Source organism: Agelaius tricolor, unplaced genomic scaffold (genome assembly GCF_023055355.1).
Source record: "Agelaius tricolor isolate 1412-34295 unplaced genomic scaffold, bAgeTri1.0.p SCAF_12, whole genome shotgun sequence".
Classification (NCBI taxonomy): Eukaryota; Metazoa; Chordata; class Aves; order Passeriformes; family Icteridae; genus Agelaius; species Agelaius tricolor.
The window spans coordinates 10,774,307-10,793,153 of NW_027269272.1; the positions used below are offsets into that span (position 1 = coordinate 10,774,307).

The 18,847-nt window shown below is 39.9% G+C and overlaps 2 protein-coding genes across 3 annotated transcripts in view; one reads left to right on the forward strand and one right to left on the reverse strand.

Annotated features, from left to right (window-relative positions):
* COL4A4 (collagen type IV alpha 4 chain) overlaps positions 1–960 on the reverse strand; it is a 66,748-nt gene extending 65,788 nt beyond the window's left edge. Inside the window, exon 1 of one of the 2 annotated variants that reach the window (XM_071437532.1) lies at positions 843–960. The gene's annotated coding sequence lies outside the window, so the exon portion shown is untranslated. The remainder of the gene's footprint in view (positions 1–842) is intronic. The other variant, XM_071437531.1, reaches the window with a different exon arrangement.
* The window catches only part of COL4A3 (collagen type IV alpha 3 chain), a 55,405-nt gene continuing 37,443 nt past the window's right edge, over positions 886–18,847 (forward strand). Inside the window, exons 1-9 of the mRNA XM_071437530.1 lie at positions 886–1,194; positions 12,190–12,246; positions 15,217–15,306; positions 15,921–15,965; positions 16,445–16,489; positions 16,785–16,847; positions 17,562–17,615; positions 18,431–18,457; positions 18,672–18,749. Coding sequence (XP_071293631.1) covers positions 886–1,194; positions 12,190–12,246; positions 15,217–15,306; positions 15,921–15,965; positions 16,445–16,489; positions 16,785–16,847; positions 17,562–17,615; positions 18,431–18,457; positions 18,672–18,749 — 768 coding nt within the window. The remainder of the gene's footprint in view (positions 1,195–12,189; positions 12,247–15,216; positions 15,307–15,920; positions 15,966–16,444; positions 16,490–16,784; positions 16,848–17,561; positions 17,616–18,430; positions 18,458–18,671; positions 18,750–18,847) is intronic.

Below are 18,847 nucleotides of genomic sequence, written 5' to 3' on the forward strand. Positions count from 1 at the left end.
GCTCACAAAAGCCTTTAGCTTTGTATTTCATTAATACTCCTAAATTTATATACATCTATTATATAGTTGCTTTTGCTGTATCACTTTTAGTGCAAATAAAACCTGTAACATGGGATTTCCTGTATTAGCATCCATGAACACTACAGACAAGATAAGGCTGCTGTGGCCAGCATGCTTTCTAAGTTTGCACCTTCTCAATACAGCATTCTATTTGGTGAAAGGTTACCTTGAGCATGCAGCACTTCTGTCAATAACATAAATGTGACAAACGTTACGCATTGCCGACACTTTACAAATCACAATTCCGTTCGCAAAAGCTTTTTATCATATTAACAGGAAACCCTGGGGAGAAACATTTCTCGCCGCTTTCCATTTATGCGGTGGGGCAGCATTTTGTCCCCTCTGGGAATTTCCTCTGTCTCATAAAGAAAACACTCGGGGGAGCGGAAAGCGCTGCGGAAGGAACTCCGGTCCGTGCCCCGAAGCGCCCCGGCAGCGGCGGGATGGCGCTGGGAGCCCCGGCTGCTGCTGCCGCTTTCCCGGTACCGCCTCGCTGTCGGCCGCTCTCACCGTGCCCTCCTCCCCGCCGGGACCCAGAGCCGACCCCGCTCCGGGGGAGCGCAGCCCGCGCCTCGTTCGGGGGTGCCGGGGGCTGGCCCCGGCCCCGCTCCCGCCGCGGTTCGGGGGGTTCCGCCACCTGCGCCCTCACGGCGGCGCGGGCGGGGGACAGAGCCAGCCGGCAACCCGGGACACCTCCCGCTGTCCCGGGACGGGGCCGCTCCTCAGCGCGCTGCCCAGCCCCGTCCCGAGGAGAGCCAGGTGCCCCCGTCCGCGGCGCTCACCTCAGCTCTCAGGCGGGAAAGCCCCCGACGCCTCGCTCACTCCATGCCCGCTGAGGACGGACGGACGGACGGGCAGGCGGCGGCTGCCAGCGCTGCCCAAGGCACGCGGGGGGAGATGAGGGGGTGGACGAGAGGGGTGGCCGGGGCGGGGCCGCGACCCGGGAGCGCCGAGGCGGGTGCGGAGGAACCCTCAGGCCAAAACCACGGGAGGGCAGGAGGGGGGCAGAGTGGAAGCGCCCCGGGACGCCGCGCAGGCAGCGCCGAGGGGGGGATGGCCGGCGGGGGCTGCCCCGGCCGCCTGGCGCCGGTGCTGCTGCTCGCCCTGCTCTGGCCGGGCCGCGCCGCGGCGGAGGTGAGTGAGCGCCGGGACGGGACGGCGGCGCCGGGTCCCGCGGAGGCTGCGGCGGGCCCTGGGACACAGCGGGCTCGGCCCCGCGCTCCCCGCTGCCACCGCGCTGCGTTGGCCGCTGGTGGGGAAAGAAAGGTGAATGCGGGTGTTTCAAATGATGTACCGCGTATGCACGGCCGCGCAGGGCGAGAGGAGGCGAGGTGAAGTGAGGTGAGGCGCATCTCGCCCAGCTGCGGGGCACCGCTACCAGGACACCTCTGCCGGGCGGGGATGAGGACGGGAGAGAAGGCCGTGCACGGGGCACCGCGTCCCCGCTGGCCTCTGGAGCTCCCCGCCCTTCCAGCTGAGGGGACGGCACGGGGTGGGATGGGGGCTCCTTCCCGTCCCCAGCCCGGGAAGCGGCCGCGGAGGCCCGGCCTGCGGGCACGGGGGATCCCGTGAGGGAGTGGGCGGCCAGGACGGAGCCCCGAGGGAGAGGATGGCCCCGAGGCAAACACCTCCGGATCGGCATTTACTGTCTGGACCACCTGTGCCTCCTTCATGACAAAATCATTTAACAGACTTGTCTTTCACGCTTAATGACAAGTGTCCATCACCGTTTGGTCAGTAAGTTCTCCTAGATCATATTGTAGTCTTTTCTGTGCCTTTCTCCAGTGTCTGGTTATACATTTGGATTGTACATTCCCGGCTGGGAGAAGAGCAGGCAGCTGTGAGGGGACACGGCTCGGTGTAGTTCTCAATACTTCTGGCAGTTACCAAATAGAAAACTGCCGGTTTCGGTGAATTTCTAGCAGACATCAAACACATGAAACTGACAGTTTTAAAATTTCTGATAAACCTAAAGCACGTGAAACTGACAGTTTTATTAAATTTCAGGTTCTTTCTCCCGTAATAGTCAACAATCTTAATTTTTTCTTGTATTAGTAGGTATGACTAAAGCTCTAACACCGTACATGGAAATCTTTACTGCCGCTCAAAATATTTTGAAGTTCACCTTTAGAAGGAAGAAATGTGATCTTGTACTTTGCTGTTGCTAAAGCAGAGCCACATTCTACTACAATTATCCGAAGTAGTCTAATTAGTAATAATGTTTCTTCTAAACTCCTGCAGGTTTTTCACTCACCCATTCTGGGTAGAGTGTCTGGAAACAGCATAAGCTCCTCATCCAATATGTTGGGTTTTTTCATGGCACTCTAACTCCAGTGGCAGTCAAGTTCAGTCATTTAACAAAGATTTAATTGTTTTATTTGTAATGGAATTAAAATACCTCTTAGTTCTTATGTAGAACAGAGTTAACAGATCTATTTGAAAAGTATGTTTTCTGCAGAGTTGTTTCAGGCTCCATCCAGATCTGGATGTGGAAGATGTGGAGAATTAACAGCTCAAGACCTGTCTCTCTCTTCTGCTCAGTTTGCTGGTTTTTGTTCCTTTATCCTCTTCCTCTGCTGATACCTGCCATCCATTGCCTTTGTTGCTCTGAAGAGGTGGATCTCATCATGTGGGCTTCTGGATGGCTTTTAGCAAGCACAGGCTGTGTTCCAGGAATGCCCCCCCTCTCCCACAACACACACACACTTTTTCTAAGCCTCTCTTCTGGCAGTTTTATCTAAACTCCTAATTAAATATTAGTGGCTATTGTAATTGACATGAGGTAATTGATGAATAAATCATTGCATCTTGGATAAACTGTTCATTGCAAAGAAATAGTTAGTATAGTTAATGTTCTAAAATCATGCTACACTTTCATATGAAAATAAATTGATGTTTGACCAGCAAGCAATACTTCTGCTAATTGCATCAATTTAAAAATGTTTCAACATAGAAAATTTTAGGTGTAGTTTATTCCTGAAGACAGGAAAGAAAATTAGTCATTTGTGACTGCTGCTGTTTATACAGCAAATTTTAGTTTTGCTGCTTTTCACAGAGTCCAGACTTCTCTGCCCTTAGGAGCCTGAACTTTCTGGCACCTGCTAGGGAGTATTATTGTCTGCATTCTTGGCCACTGGCATGCTCTAATCACATCTTCTGAAAACTCAGCAGAAGTAGCATCTTCCCATGTCAAAGGCCTTTCAGCTTCTTTGATCAGCTTCTTTCTTCTTCCTTGACTTCAAAGAGTGGTGTTATAATTATTTGGATTTTTCTGCTGTTTATTTATATATTTTAGAATCATCATCATCAATATGTTTTCACAGGGTACAAGATTCTTCCTATTCTTCATCTTTTTTTTCTTTCAGAAAAAAATGGATTTGCTTTTTCATTGCTTCATTTTGTCTAACAGCACCTGGAAGTGATAGTGTCTTGGTGTAAATGTACAATTCAATTAATTCCCTTCAGAGTGTCCTGTCTTTTGATATCATTTATGTACTTCTCTTATATCTTCAAATTAAGTACTAATCTAAAATATTCCCTGAAATCTTGATGTTTCAAATGACATGTTGTTTCAGTTTTTCCTAATAGGAAAAATACCTTGGTCAAGTTTATTATTACTCAATCGATATTGTGGCATTGATCATTTCTATGATGCCATCATGTTAGTATTTTTTCAGAACAAGATAGAGAGAGTTTCTATTTCAGCAAGATTACTTGCTTGCAAGTTAGCTGCACCTCGTCTTACTACCACTTTTTCATTTGTATTGTAAATACTGCTGCAATGTTTGTTAGCTCACAGGATTAAATTAGGTGCACCTTGTAATGTTCTTGCCTCCATCATGACATTTCATTTTTTTTGTCATGTGCTGGTGGCAAAGGAGGGGACATAACAACCTTGGTGACTGTAAGACTTGGGAAGATCTGTTTTGCATCCTCTTCCTCGCTAATATTGTCTGTGACTAATGCAAGTGTTCATATTTCACAATTAATTTAATTTCTTACAAATGTTAGAATTTGCATGCAAGTACTTAAAATGCATCTTCTTTGCTTCCTAATAGCAGTATTTTTTTCCCTAGTTATATGTAACCTATATTGCTGTCACAAGTAGATCTTAATACATGGCTCTGGAAGGGAAAAATGATGTTCTACTTCGGCCCATGGCCATCTCCGAGGCTGGTGGGAATGGCATGCAGGCTTTTTTTGACCAGGAATCAAAGCTTTGGAGGCACCAAGTGTCCTGGTGAGAATGTTCCTTGTCTGATAGCCTTTGGAAGCACCCAGGTTCTTTGTTGCACAAGCAGCTGAGAAGGGAAATGTGCACCTGAATATACAAGAGAGTTCACAGAGCACGTTAGAAAAACAAGTCCTTTGTGAAGTGCCCTCTTTGATTGGGTTAATGTGATCCCAGCTCCAAAGTCAAGGAGGGTGTTAGTCTGAGAATTGGGTCCAACTTCTGCTAGACTTTTCTGCTCCTGGTTGCCTCTACTTTTTTTGTAATTCAGCCATCACCTCCACAGAGAAACAGCCCAGTGTCACAGCACTGCAGAGCAAGGCTTTTTCTACCAGGCCAAGAGAGGCAGCATAGATTAGCAGAGTTACCCTAGTGTTTGTGCATCAAAATTGATGGATTTCTGCTCTTTTGCAGCATGTTGCTCTGATGGCCAAGAAATGTGAAGTGTTCCTGTGTGTGTGCTGCATCTTACAACTGAAAGATGAACCTGCTTAGATGCCCTTAGTAAACACCTGTAAAAATTGAACTGTTGACACTTGATGCCTTTTCTAGAAAACCTACAAGACAAATACACATTTAAGCAAAAGTCTATAATTCAAGTTATTTTGCTGGCTGAATAACTCCATTAAAATTCTTAGAGTAGGCAGGTTCTTTCTTCACTGCCTTGCATTTCATAGAGATAGAACCATTTTATTTATGATCTGTGCTAGCAGTCTCTTCTGCAATACCTAGAGCTGACTTGACATAACAGATCTTTGAAACAAAATACTTTGCTATTAAGTGTGACTAGTATGGGATGTCCGGTCATCTGTTTTACTGTCACATTCTCACCTTACTGCCTAACAAAGTAACACTAGAAGTATGTTGGCATGGATTACAGGAGCCTAGGAGGAAGGTGAAATCCAAAAAAAGACTTTTTCTTCAACTGTTTGCAGCCTCAGTCTCTCACAGTCACACTGAAAAAGCTCCATTTTGTCACATCTAATATATTTTTAGTTCCATTTTCATTATTTGTCTTACCCATTTTGGGTACAAGTCTCACAGGTTTACAGGTTTTCCATTTTGCCTGGCTTAGTGAAGCCATTTTAGCTAGGGCTTTGTGCTGCGTTTTTCCACAGGCTGTTTTGGAGGAAGCTGCAGGAAGAAGTGACCTTTAATTTTTTTTAATCTGTGAAATCACAGAGCCTTTCAAATAAGGAAAAACCAAAGCATGTGCAATAAGCCTTCTCTGAACAAGCTACTGTTGCTTTCATTGCTACTTGCATCACTAAACAGAAGATGCACACCAGGAATTTTATGAATATACAAATATACAGGCCTGAGGAGATGAAAATTTTAGTGAATATCATTCCCACACTCAACAGCTGGGAAGAAATACAAAATGTGTAAGTTAATGATAACCATATTTGGTAGATAAGCAAAAATTCAGTAGTTAAATGGTGTGTATTCTTTGTTATTAGATTGCTCTTTTAAGGTGATTGTTAGGAAGGAAGAACACGGATGAATAAGCTGATTAAACACCCTTAAGAGTTTGCCACACAAAACAAAATTGTGTGGCCTGAATTGCTTAGTCTTTTTTTCCTTGGGGAAAAGAAAATATTTATTTCTGTTGTCCCCATGTCCTCTTCAAGTTCAGGAGAAGAAACCAACCCCAGAGATGGAGTTTTTGGCTCCATCTTTGTAGATTTTACACATCTGAGTATATCAGGAACAGTTTGGTTCTGGTAGTCCTTATCACAGCAACTTCAACCCTAGTGAGATGATTTGTAGAGTAAGGTATTGGTCATTATAAACATAAATGTAAATATATTCTATGGTTTAGAAGGAAAAGCATCATTCTCTTTGTCTAAAGAGAGAGAAATTCTGTATCTTCTCTTTATAGACCAAAAGTAATTTACACACACACACACCCTCTCCAAAACAGGAGATTTGAGAGCCTCCATAGAGCTTTTCAGAACTGCACACAACATACCAGCTCTACTTGTATAGATACTAACTAATTTTATGCAATGTCTACAAAATAGGCCTTGGTGGCCATTGCTACAGAGTCACAAATCATTTGAGTTTGTGAAAACTCAGTGTGTTTGGTTTGTTCTGCATTAAAACTTTTTATCTGTTTTATCCTAAGGCAATGATGAAGACATGGGCAAAGTGAAGATTGCTAAGCCCTACTCTTCTCACACTTCCTCATTGATAATGAGCTGGAGAGAAGGGAGAAGCTCAGTAGAATTAATTGTGCTGTATCTGCTTGAAGAAGAGTATGGTTGGCACCATGGGAGTTGCATGTGGAACACACTCCCAAAGACACAGTGGTGTGTTTTCCTGTATTAACAACTATGTTACAGTGGTTTCTTGGAACTTTTGTACAAACAGGCTTATTCACAGAAAAAAAAAAAAAGATAGGCTGTACAGTAAGTATATCAACAAAAAAAAAAAAAAAAAAAGAAGCAAGAGATATTAGAAATTCTCTGAAAATTTTGTTTTCATCTGACTTATACTGTTTAACCTAAGGTTTATGTTACTGTTTTTTTACTGTGGTGAGTGTGGATACTTATGAGAGATTTGTCTAACACTACAAAACTCTTGTTATGCAAAGTTCTTAACCAACAGGGTTTTGCTATAAAAAGTAAGAGATTTTTTTCTAAGTGCTTTAAATCTCTGAAGTGAAAAAAGGGGTTCATACACCTGTTCCCCTTGGCATAACAGAAAGTTGTTTAAATGTTCACATACAGAAGGTTCTTCCATTTCTCTCTACATGACATTTAGCTTAGTTGGTTTGAAACACCATTATAGATATATCTTTATATTATGTGAATGAGAAAATCTCTCCTAAAAGAGCTCATACCAGTTTAAAATAAGGAGATTCTTACCAAGTTCAGATAAAAATGTATGTTGACATCATGTGACCATGACTCGTGTATCTGTAAATTAAACACAAAGTCCTGCTTATGTGAAGTGTTATGTTTTCCTATGACCACAAATGTTTAGGACTTCTCTCCTGCACCTCACACTGAAAGCAGCACATAACCAGTAATACAAGGCCTGTGTCACCAACGAGGCATTTTGATTCAATAGCTATTCCCTGAGCAGGGTTCCCATTACAGGTGCTTATTGGAGCTTATTCAACAGCTGCACTGCCTGCAGCAGAGCAGTTGTCTCCTGCTGTGTCTTTTAGATCCAGGCTCTCTGTGTTGGGTGCTATTAGTTAAGTTACAGGTGTATTTCTTTATAATGGAAGTCCAAATGAAATAATTTTCATCCTGTGCTAGGTATTCAACTGGTAAGCAAAATGCTGTGAATTGTGATAGCATACATGGCTGTTAACAGGAGTCTTCTAAGGTAGGAATGTCTGGCTGCCTTCCAGTTCACAAATGACTACACAATGTTTCAGGGTTTGGGAACTGACATATTTTCCTTCATCTCATCATCTCCTATTTCTGCTCTACGTTGTCTATACTTATTGAAGGCTTAATAATTTGGTTTTGTTGTACTGGTCCAGCAATCACTAAAAAAACACAAAGTTCTTCGTGGTCTTTGATAATTTTAATGAATTCATGTTTGATGCTTAGAATGCATGAAAAACTTTTAGTATACAGATTCTAATTGTGAGACTGGTATTTTGTTTTGACAGCAATGTTTTGGAGTGAGGGGACCTCATTCTCCAGGACCTTGCATGCTCCATGGTGATTTGCAGTTGTGCAACATGAGGAATATGCTGCCATGGTCACGTATGCACCTTGTCTAGCTAGAATTCCTGACTGTGCTAATCTAGATAAGTGTCTTAATACAGGTGCATCAGAAGAAAAAGATTTTCTTTATACAGCTTTTCTCACAGTGGGAAAAAAGCTTTTTTCTGTAAAGCTTTGCCCTCAGATCCTCTTGTGCAGGTTAGGATAAATTTTCAAAACTGTAACTGTATCCAAGCTAGAAACTCTAGCTACCACCATCATGTTCTTCAGAAAGTACAACATTTAACATGTGCAGCATACCTACCCCAACACAAATCTGCAGTGTGAATAAATGGTAGAGCAAAACTTTCCACCTCTTGTAATCACAATGTATTATTCCCACCTTTATTAGCTGCAATAGAAAACAGGTAGTAGAGAATGACTGAAATGGGCCTTTTGACGTTTTAAGCACTATATTAACATCAACTGTTGGAGCAGGGTTATTCTATGTGCTCAGTTGTGATTTATAGACACAGCTGGGATGTGTAAAGTGATTGCTCTGCACTGAGACAGCCCAGGAAGAATTCAAAAATCTCCATGTGTCAGCAGCTCTTGAAAATTCACCATCAAGACTTAAAGGAGCTGTCTCACTGATACACAATTTTTAATAAGTATTGGCATTTAAGAGAAATTACAGAAAACTTGAAATTAGCTTCCACTTAGGACCACTGTGATGATGTGCATATTTTCAGGCTGCTCAGGATATCATTAATGAGCAGAAAGATGGAAAAGTATAAAAAAGTGGCATCACAGAAAAATAGATATTATCCAGTAAGTCTTATTCCACATAGTGATAGAGTTCTAATTCAATAATTCCTTAAGTCAGGAGATCAAGACCTAATGGCAGAGTAGGTGAGATGCTAATAAGTATCAAGTTTAAATGAAAAATTAGTTATGCATTTTTAAAAATAAGTCTGATCAGCAGTTAGAACAACCAGTGAAGGAAAGCAACAGCTTCATCACCCACTTGAGAGACACCTGGGCTATTTTTACTGTCCACAGTAATTAATGGCTATCCTCTGCACTCCTTTTAATTCATTTTAAAATACCTCATGTTGCACAGTCATCTTTCATTTATGTTAACCAGGATTTACTTCGGGCATCAGCGGAGTTCACCCATGAAATTAAAGACCAGTCAGGCCAAAAGTGCAAACTTAAGCCCCACTTCAGCCACTTTACTATATTCCTACACATTAAAATTAATTTCATCTCAGCTTTCATCTCAATATCCTGTGTTCTCTTGGTCTGAAATATACTTAAAGGATATGGTGCTTGTTTCATGCAGCAACACATTTTGCTGCCTCTCTGTCCTGGATGCAGTATTTTCAATACAAATATGTATTTTGAAATTGTAGCTGAGCTACCCTGATCTTCTCTGAACCTGGAAAAACAAAGACTCTGTCAGTTCTGTCATTGTATATATAATTCAAAAAATAGATCAGTGGAGAAATATGGGACCATCCTCACTTTGGCTCTGTTCCTCCGTACTCCACCTTCCTGCCTTTAAACCATTCCTGGTAGGACTGTGCTGCCCCACCAGTGTGAGTGGCAGCGCTCAGAGCCTGTGCTAGGGACAGAATAGGAAGACTGGCATTGCTTGCTCTTCTCCTTACATTAACACTTTGTCACATCCTTTGGCATATTTGTGTTTGAAAACATCTCTAAATACACTCTCTGACATTCTGCAAGTAACCAGTGCTACTGGCAAGGTGCTGAGAACTGTGTAAGATTCTCTCCAAATTAAGTTGCCACCACTGCAGTGGCTGGAGTAGCAGAGCCATGCTCCATCTACATTAACCTTTGCATGGGTGACACTATAATCTGTAATATGTTATTTCTTTCTTCTTTCTGTGTCACTTCTTTGAGGAATTATGTGAAGGAGAGGACTGGAATACTTTCTAAGCAGTTGGTTAAGTTACTCTCTGAATCAGGAACAGGAAGAGGTCAGAGCCCCATAGAATCCAACCCCATAGTGTAGGAAGGGCAATTCAGTGTTATGGATAAGGATGCACCCACTGAACCAAACATTAACCAGTGCAGTAAATGTGCCTCAGCATGTACCACTGGAATCATGTATCTGTTTAATATAACACTGTAACTATCACTAAAAACACTTTGGAGAAGAGCTCCTCTGTAAATTACTCCAAGTGCTGTGGGGTTTTAATTTTGGTTCATTGGTGAATTGATTTGATATTCATATAATGATCAGGCTGTATCCTTTAACCTAGATTTTAGATCAAAAATATTCTTCATCTAAATATTTGAAAGAAATGTAAATTATTATAATGAAAATCATGAAACCAAAAAACATGCAGTAAACCTGTGGCTTTGGTTAATACAATTATTTATATAGATGTTATTGTTATTTGAATAAACTGTTAATACCTAATATTCAGTTTCCTTATCTTATAACCTGGAAACATCATATTGGGTTTGTATGATCCTTTGATAAAGAAGCTGCAGGCATCTTGGAAGGATGTGAAAGCATCCTGCAGTATAAGTGAGCAATGATTTTTTGGTTCAAAGCTCCTGTACAGAAGGCGTAATCTAATCTTACATAAAAAATCATATGCCAAAACATTTAGTATTATCCAGCTAACTGACTGTGTAATGTTAAATCATTGGTCTTTTCAGTTTAGTTTAGTGTGATATGTGTACACAAAAAGACCTAAATAGATCTGAAAGCTTCCTAATGGCAAATTAAACATACTCTAAGCATTCTGACTTCTTGAAGAGCAAAGGCTCTCTTTCTTTCAATAGTTTATTAACTTAGATTAATTGTATAGTGTCATAATTTTCTACATGTTCATGCATTTCTCTTCACATTGGATCATCTTTGATTATAAGATAAAAGGGTTTGTTCTGTATCTGTACACATCAAATCTTCTGCAGATTATACCTCTTATGGGAGAGTAGCTTCATTTTTGGATTTCTCTACATGTCCTGAAAACTGTGCTTTGCATACAGATGTTGGAAAGATATGCTTCTACTTTGCTTTCACAGGCAGGAATAAGGTACAACTCCATGAAGGTCTATAGAATTATAATAGTACTTATCTGTGTATACATCTTACCTTGAGCAACTGCCCTTTTTGTATTGCTTAGCAGACCTCTACCAATAATCAGTTTTGAAGAGAATGGTTTGGTATGCAAGGTACTGTCATTGAATAAGGAACAAGAAAATCAGTTCTATTATAAATGATTCCAAATTTATTTTGAGATATACATCACTTTATCCTCTTGTATTGATGCTTAAAGACTTAAAATATCTGTCATATAACTGACTTGATGAATTTAGATTATCCAGTGCCAGACTGACTGATCTCACCAAGAAGAAATCAGGATACTGTTTGTTGATTCTGCACTAGTTCTTATTCTTGTATTCCTGGTGATATAATCATATTGATTAATATAATAGTAAAGGTAGCATAGTTAGATGGTTTCTGTTTCACATGATACCTTTGTTTTCCAAATTTCTGATGCAGTACCACTTGAATTCTAGCTGTCAGATCACAGTAAGAGTGAGCCTTCTTTAAGTATGACAAAGAATTAACTGTTTAATGTTTGCATTTCTTTAGAAATCTAGCTTGAAATATCAAGTAGCCACCTATTGATCTGTCTATAAATCAAAGGCAGACACAATAATTTCTTGAGGATTTGCCTTTCAATATACAACTGATTTTAATTTCTGCCTTATTTTGTAAATTAATGTTTAAGTATCTGGAGGACTGCTCCCTGTAGCTGTTTTTAAACTGATGGATGGCATCATCTTCCCTAAGTTCGACCACCTAAAAGACAAGCAGCAACTGTAAGGAACTGTCAAGTGCATACAGAGCAGCAACTACTTGCAGCATTATTCCTCCGTCATAAAAGAAACATAAAAGTTACAAATTTGAAACACTGTGACTGTTGTAATGTGAGAAATTGTAGGGGGTAGTGAATTCTATCTGCAAGATCTCACTAATGCTCTTATTTGTCTCAACAGACAATACAGAGGAAAAATGAGCTCTTTGCCACTGTTGTAAATTGCCTCTTCACAAACATTTTTTTACAAGTTTTATTATTTGTGAAATAATTACTTACTAAAACCACTGAGATCTTACTTGCCTCTCTCCAAACAACTCAATGAGAAAAAGAATTGTATTATAACGTTTGTATTTTTGTTTTTCAGAACTGTGTATGCAAAGGTAAAAGTCCCTGCTTTTGTGATAGCACAAAAGGTAGTAAGGTAAGAACAGATACATTTTCCTTTTTGAATATTACCTTAAATACTCGGAAATTGTTGGTACATTACTTCAGTTGACACAGTGAGTGAATTTAGTGCATGATGGTATTTTGCCAATAGAGTCTACAGAGAATGATTACCTTACAAAGTTCTGTTAACTTTGGGGAAACTGTTTAACCAAGCCTTTTCAACTGAATTTTTTTCTGCATTATTATGTTTACAGCACTGTATGATGTTTGGACACCAGCAGAACAACTGCCCAAAAACACCAGGTCTCTTTCACTAACCCCTAACAAATGCCATTACCTTGGCAGCTGCTCTCCTGTTATAAATTTCATAATGCCATCAGGAGTCTCATGCTCAGTGCTTCCCTCTTTCCATCTCTGGACCCTGTCCACCCCCCTTTGCCAGTTCCTGAAGGAAAGCTGCACATACTGGCATTAAACAGATAAACTTCTTGTATATCAAGCAGGGCATGAGTTTCTGGGTCCTAATCACAAACACCTTGCCAACACTGAAGGAGCAGCAAATCCATCAGCAGTAACAGATCCACAGCTCTGCCTGTTGCCAATAGCAGCTTGGCAGAGGCTCTGAGTGGCTTTTAGAAAAACCTAAATTACACAAATGCCAAAAATTCTTTGGAACTCCTGCTCGCAGTTGGAAGAACAACTGATTCACAAATGAAAGGGGCATTATTGAAGAATTAGGTGAGCCATGAACACAGAAGTTGCCATACTTAACCTTATCAACAGATTTCAGACATCTATAAAGATCTAGGACCATCTAACTATGGTTAGTCCCACTGATTGGTCCCATCTGCTTTTATGAAGTTGGAGAAAATTTATCTGGAAGTAAATATGCTCATTATTAAAATATATATCAATAAGTGGGAAAGGAGGATACTAATATTTTTAGTAAAATCTCCCTGTTTATTTTTCATATTACTAGTTGGTCTAACCTGACTTTGTCCTAAACAGTGAAATTGAAACCAGTTGAAAACCTAGAAAAAAATAAGCTGCCCACTAAAAGAGAAATATTGATAAAATGGACACCCAAAACTTGTCTTTATCAGTTCCATGGAAAATAACTGAACAATTTGTGGCTAAGAGTAAATAATTGTTTAGACTGATGAAGTTTTACATGCAGAAAATCAGGATAATGGCATTAATCAACATGTTTTGGTCATTATTCAGTGTTTAGAATTCTCCAACCTGAAAATCTTCAGATCTCGTTGATCTGCTAAGAAGAAAGTGTAGCTAAAATTGCCTTTTCTGTAGAGAGGGCAGTGAAGCTGTCAGGAGAGCTCTGGATTCAGCAGCACCGCATGGCTCTTGGCACGGGCAGGCAGGTGGAGTTGGGTTTTCCTGGGAGCTGGCACCGAACCCCCTCCAGCGGCTCATCCTGGGATAGCAGTCATCCTCCCACCTTGGGATGCTGCTACAGAACATACAATAGAAATAAACTTTTTTATAAAAAGCTGTGCCGATTTATTATATAGATCTCACACACTCTTTATAATGCAATTCTTATTTTATATGTGTCAAAGTATTATGGGATTACATTCTGTCTTGAGAGATACAAATATATATAATTACTATTTTTAAAATTTTTATTTCATTCAGAAGCTATTTAAAATCTGGTGAGTTTGTGGGATTTTGAGGAGTGAGAATTGGTGCAGGGAAAAGCCAGAATATTTTGGCTTTTCAGAGACATCTCTTGGCTTCTGTCTTGTACATCAAATAGAACAATCAAACTTTGTCGCAGCAAAATTTCACATGCTTTCTTTGTATAATTTTGTATAAAGCAATAGGAAAATTGGCTCTGAGAGAATTGATAATCCCATTCTGTCTCTCCCATGTCATGCTGTGATGTCTTGAACCAGCAGCTCTTCACTGATGTAAAAAGGAGCATGCTAAATTGCTGCTGTCTGAAGGGCTGAAACACCTTTTCCATGAGCTTCCAGGCTTGAAACATATCATTTAAACCAAATTAAGACTTGCATCTTCTATATTTAACTAAAAAACTGAAAATGCCCCTTTCACTCTAGCTTGGCCTTGTGTATTCTGTTTCCATACCTTCAATTTTGTTTCCTTTAGTTTATGTATTTGAAGTTGATTTCAAAAAAAAAAAAAAAAGTGAAAAAGTAATTTAAGATATTTGTCATGTAAAGAAAGGGGGTTTTAGCCTGTCTGAATGGTTTTGTTGCATTTGACTCCCACTGTTTTCTTCCTTGATTTTCATGAAGAGAAATTGATGGTTTGGAACTGATTTGGTTTACAGCAGAAACTGTAGGCACACAGTTTGTGGGGATTGGGTTGGGCTGTGGGAGCCTCATCCCCAATGGGCACAGCTGTGAGGAGCACTGACAGCAATGAGCCATGGAGTGCCCAGGGGCACTGACCAACCACCAAAGGGAGCAGAGGGCACACAGGTGCAGGGCATCAACAGGAGGGGATAAAAGGCTGGGCTATAGAACAAGGAGAGCTGACTCTTGCAGCTTTCTGAAGTGGTGTGGTGTTGCTCTGTATGGGTTGAGCTTTCTGAAGTTGTGTGATGATACTCTGTGTATTGTGGCTGTCTCAACTGCAACGTGTGCTGTGGCACATGCTGTGACAAGCAGCCATTCAGTCTCTCAATTTTTGTTGCTAACCATAATACAGAAATATTAATAAGGAATACATATCAGCTGCTTTCTTAAACTTTTAATGCTGTCAGCTAACTTCTGTACTCTACAAAATCCTGAGTAGTATCTTGTGCTCTGATAATTCAGCCATACTTACAAGCATGTGGTGCTGTGGGGCCAAGGCAGCCCAGAGATGGACCACAAAAACAGGTCAGTGTTGGCAAGGGCAGTGGATCTGCCACAGCAGCAGAAAGCCAAGGGGTACTGAAAGTAGTGAATACCTCAGAAATAAGCTATCAAAAGGAGAATTCATGGATATTTGAAGAGTTTAATTATTTTAATGTTTACAGGGTGAAAAAGGCTTTCCTGGTGTTCCAGGTCCACCTGGTCAAAGAGGCTTTCCTGGTCCAGAAGGGCCTCCAGGGCCACAGGGACCAAAGGTAGGTATGTATGTGAGACAGAGATACACACAGAGAAACTACTGTGCTTGACAGTCAAAGTTAGCTATGGCTGTGTAGACTGTTCTGTTTTACAAAACCAGACCAAAACCTGTCTTAGAGCTTCCCATTTGGTAGAGATGTTGTTTGGTCATCAGATGCAAGGGTCATTTTTACTGCATCAGAGTAGAGCTGATATGACCATGGGCTTTGTTGTCAGTTGTCCATTGGCCAGTGCTAAAGCAGCTGGACTAAACTGCCAGAGACAATGAACATAGGCCTAGACAGATTTTTGCAGCATACCTCAATTTTTGTCTTTGTATCAATTAACATCTTGACATTTGTTGCAGAAAAGAAAGTAAACAAGCTACTAATGAGGCAAATATGAAAAATAGATTTAAGAAAATTTGAAGGGAAACGTTTTTTAAGATACATCTTGGCCTGTTTAGGAAATACCTGGTTGCCTGCAGTATGGAATGGCTTTATTTATTTATATAGCTGACTTTGTGTGCACATATTGGTATTGATATTGGAAATATTGAGTGTCCTGTTGACATTTATGTGCTCTTTCTCAATTGAAATGTACCAAAAAACATGAGTTTCCATTTTTGATCTAGGGTTCTCCAGGGCTTACAGGCTTAGCTGGACCGAAAGGTATCCGAGTAAGTGTTTGTATTTTAAACAAACTTTCATGTATTAGATGTCATGGTAATTGCCAACTTGGTTCAATAATTTGTGAAAATAAAAGCAATATATTATGTCTGATTTCAAAGTATGGTTAAAATTTATGACACAGTGTATATACTAGTATTATTTATTTCTAGAACTCTTGCCCTTTTTTGCTGCACCTTACATCCAAGGTTGTTGCTGTATGTATTTAATATTTGGCTATGCAGTGAAAAATTTAGACTAGAATACCACAAAGAGTTGTTTGGGATTTTTCCTTGTGGGCAAAACCAGTGTGTGTTACCTGTGTGTAACCATTATGCTCGGTTCACAGTCAGAAGAGTTAAGGAAGTAATGATCTTTTAATAGAATCATACTTGCATTCATTCTTAATATGACTGTAATCAAAGAAAAATTGCCATATGAGCTTTTGTTTAATATTCATAATATTACTTCTCTGGTTTAATATCATTAGGGAGTCCCAGGAATACCTGGATTTTCAGGTCCTCCAGGCCTTCCCGTAAGTAGAAATGAAACTGATTTAACCATTTCTCTCTTACTTCAGTCTTTTGTGCACAATTACCCTCAGCTCAATGTGCTCACTCTAGTCTCAACATCAGCATTGTCTCTGTCAATTGGCCTAGAGATAAAAATCTTGGCATCAGCAATTCTTACTCATTGTAATGATTTAAGAACACATTGTAATCTGTCAAGTCTTGTGAAACATTGCTCCAACATAAACTCTTTCAGTGTTTCTGAAAGGCAATATGAATGTACAAAAACAAAGCTTGTGTCAATTTTCGTGCTTCTTTTAGGGTGAACCAGGAGCTGTTGGTCCTCCTGGGCCCCCAGGTGTTCCAGGATGCAATGGCACAAAGGTACAAACCAAGCTGAGTGTTCTGGAGATTGCGTTTGGCTGTGCAGGGGAATGGAGAAAAAGTGATCTAAATTTCCCCCAGTCTACAACTTTGATTTGTTTTGCTTTGTGACTTTATCAGCTAGAAAAACTTGTGTCATGGGACCAGAGAAAGGAAAAGTGCTACTTTTTTGTGCAAAATAAATACTTCAATAATACATTCTAATGGCCTTGGCTAAAAGATAAGAATAACATTTGATATTTTGACAGATAATACTTTTTTCATTAAATCCAGGAGACCTAATCACTTTTGTCCAATGTCTCCTTTTGTTGCAATGGGTTATAAAGAAGATAGTTAATCCATTTTATTTTGCCAGTATCTAGCTTGCAGTTGGCAATTCATAAATCCTGAAAGTAATTAAGTGAAAAGGCTCAATGTTAAGTAACAGATTTACCAGGTTTTCTTTGCTCTATGAGCATTCTGAAAGGAGTCAGAATAATCCCTATTACAGAAAATCACTGATTTCTAGTGAAACTGTGAACTAATCTGAACAGTCTAGGGTAGAAGTCAAGCTGCATAAAATGCAAGAAAAATCCTCTTCTAGAAAAATACAGTGGTCATGAACTCACAGTGCACTTAGTTGTGATAGCATAGAAAACTTCTGTGATCATTTGACAAAATCAGGCCAAATAATAAACCATAAAATGCATTAACAGTTACTCTTACTACTTTCAGGGTGACCAAGGATTTCCAGGTCCTCCAGGTCGAAGAGGTGCTCCAGGCCTTCCAGTAAGTGTGAAACTCATGATTGTGTGCATTCCCACCACACAAAGCCAGTCCCTGAAGGAGAATAAAGCCTCATGTTAGCTCATACTGACAACAGTTGAACTGTATAGGTATCCCCATTTTATTAGTATGAAAACTGTGTGATAAAGAGAACAAAGTTAAAAGTGATGCCTTATTGTCTACATGTTGGGCCTCAACTTCTTAGCTAGTGACTGCATGAAATTCATTGACTGGAGTTAGTTCTCATGGGATACTCATGAAAATTTACCCCTAAAAGTGTCCAAAATATATTTAATAGATTGCAGTTTCAGTTCATGCCTAAGTATCTTTGAGGAAATAATGGCTTAATTAAGTTGTTAAGAACCAGGAATCAAACCCAGAACTTCTCACTCCGAGTACACTGCTCTGATCCCAGGATTTGGGGTTTTTTTCACTGTAGAAATGTGTTTGAAAGAGAAACTTTTAAACAAATGGAAAAGAAATGCTGTCTTTTTAAGTTCTAGTGGCTTCAAATCTACTAATTTATAGATGTGATCTTTATTTTACCAGATTTGCTGATTTTGTTTATTCATTTATTAATTTCAGGTGTCAAAGCTGTTCTGCCTTCAGTTATAGAGTTGTACCTGTGAGATAGGGCATATTGTTTAAAAATAGTCATTCTTCTTAAATTGAAGTCTGGCCCAGTAAACATGAACCTGACTATGTACCTTCTTCATGAAAATAAATCACCTGAAGAGCACAAAGCTTAGATGCTGTTTAGAGTGTGTTATTTCAGCACTTTTATTTTTCTGTTTCAATATGATTGTTCTTCTTCCTAGGGAGTTGCTGGTATCAAAGGAGAGAAGGTCAGTTTTTTGCAAGATGTGACATGAAATATTTCTTGGTTATCAACAATTTGTGTGTATCTTTTTTAATAGTAGAACTATCCATAGTAGACAGTTTCCATCATTATGCACTTCTGATGTTGCTTATTTCCCTACAAACTGTATTAGAAGATTTGTTGCACTACAAATGTTCTGCAGCATAACTTTTTATGTTTCTTTTTATCTAATTGTCCAGGGGTACCCTGCAGAGGGATATAGCCAAGAGTATGGTGCAAAAGGTGATCCTGGATTACCAGGAATGCCTGGTCTCCAGGTAACTCAAAATAATAGATATGTATAAAAATATACAGTTATATGTATAAGCACTTTCTGTATAACATGAGTATATATTACAATTGTTTGGTATTTTAC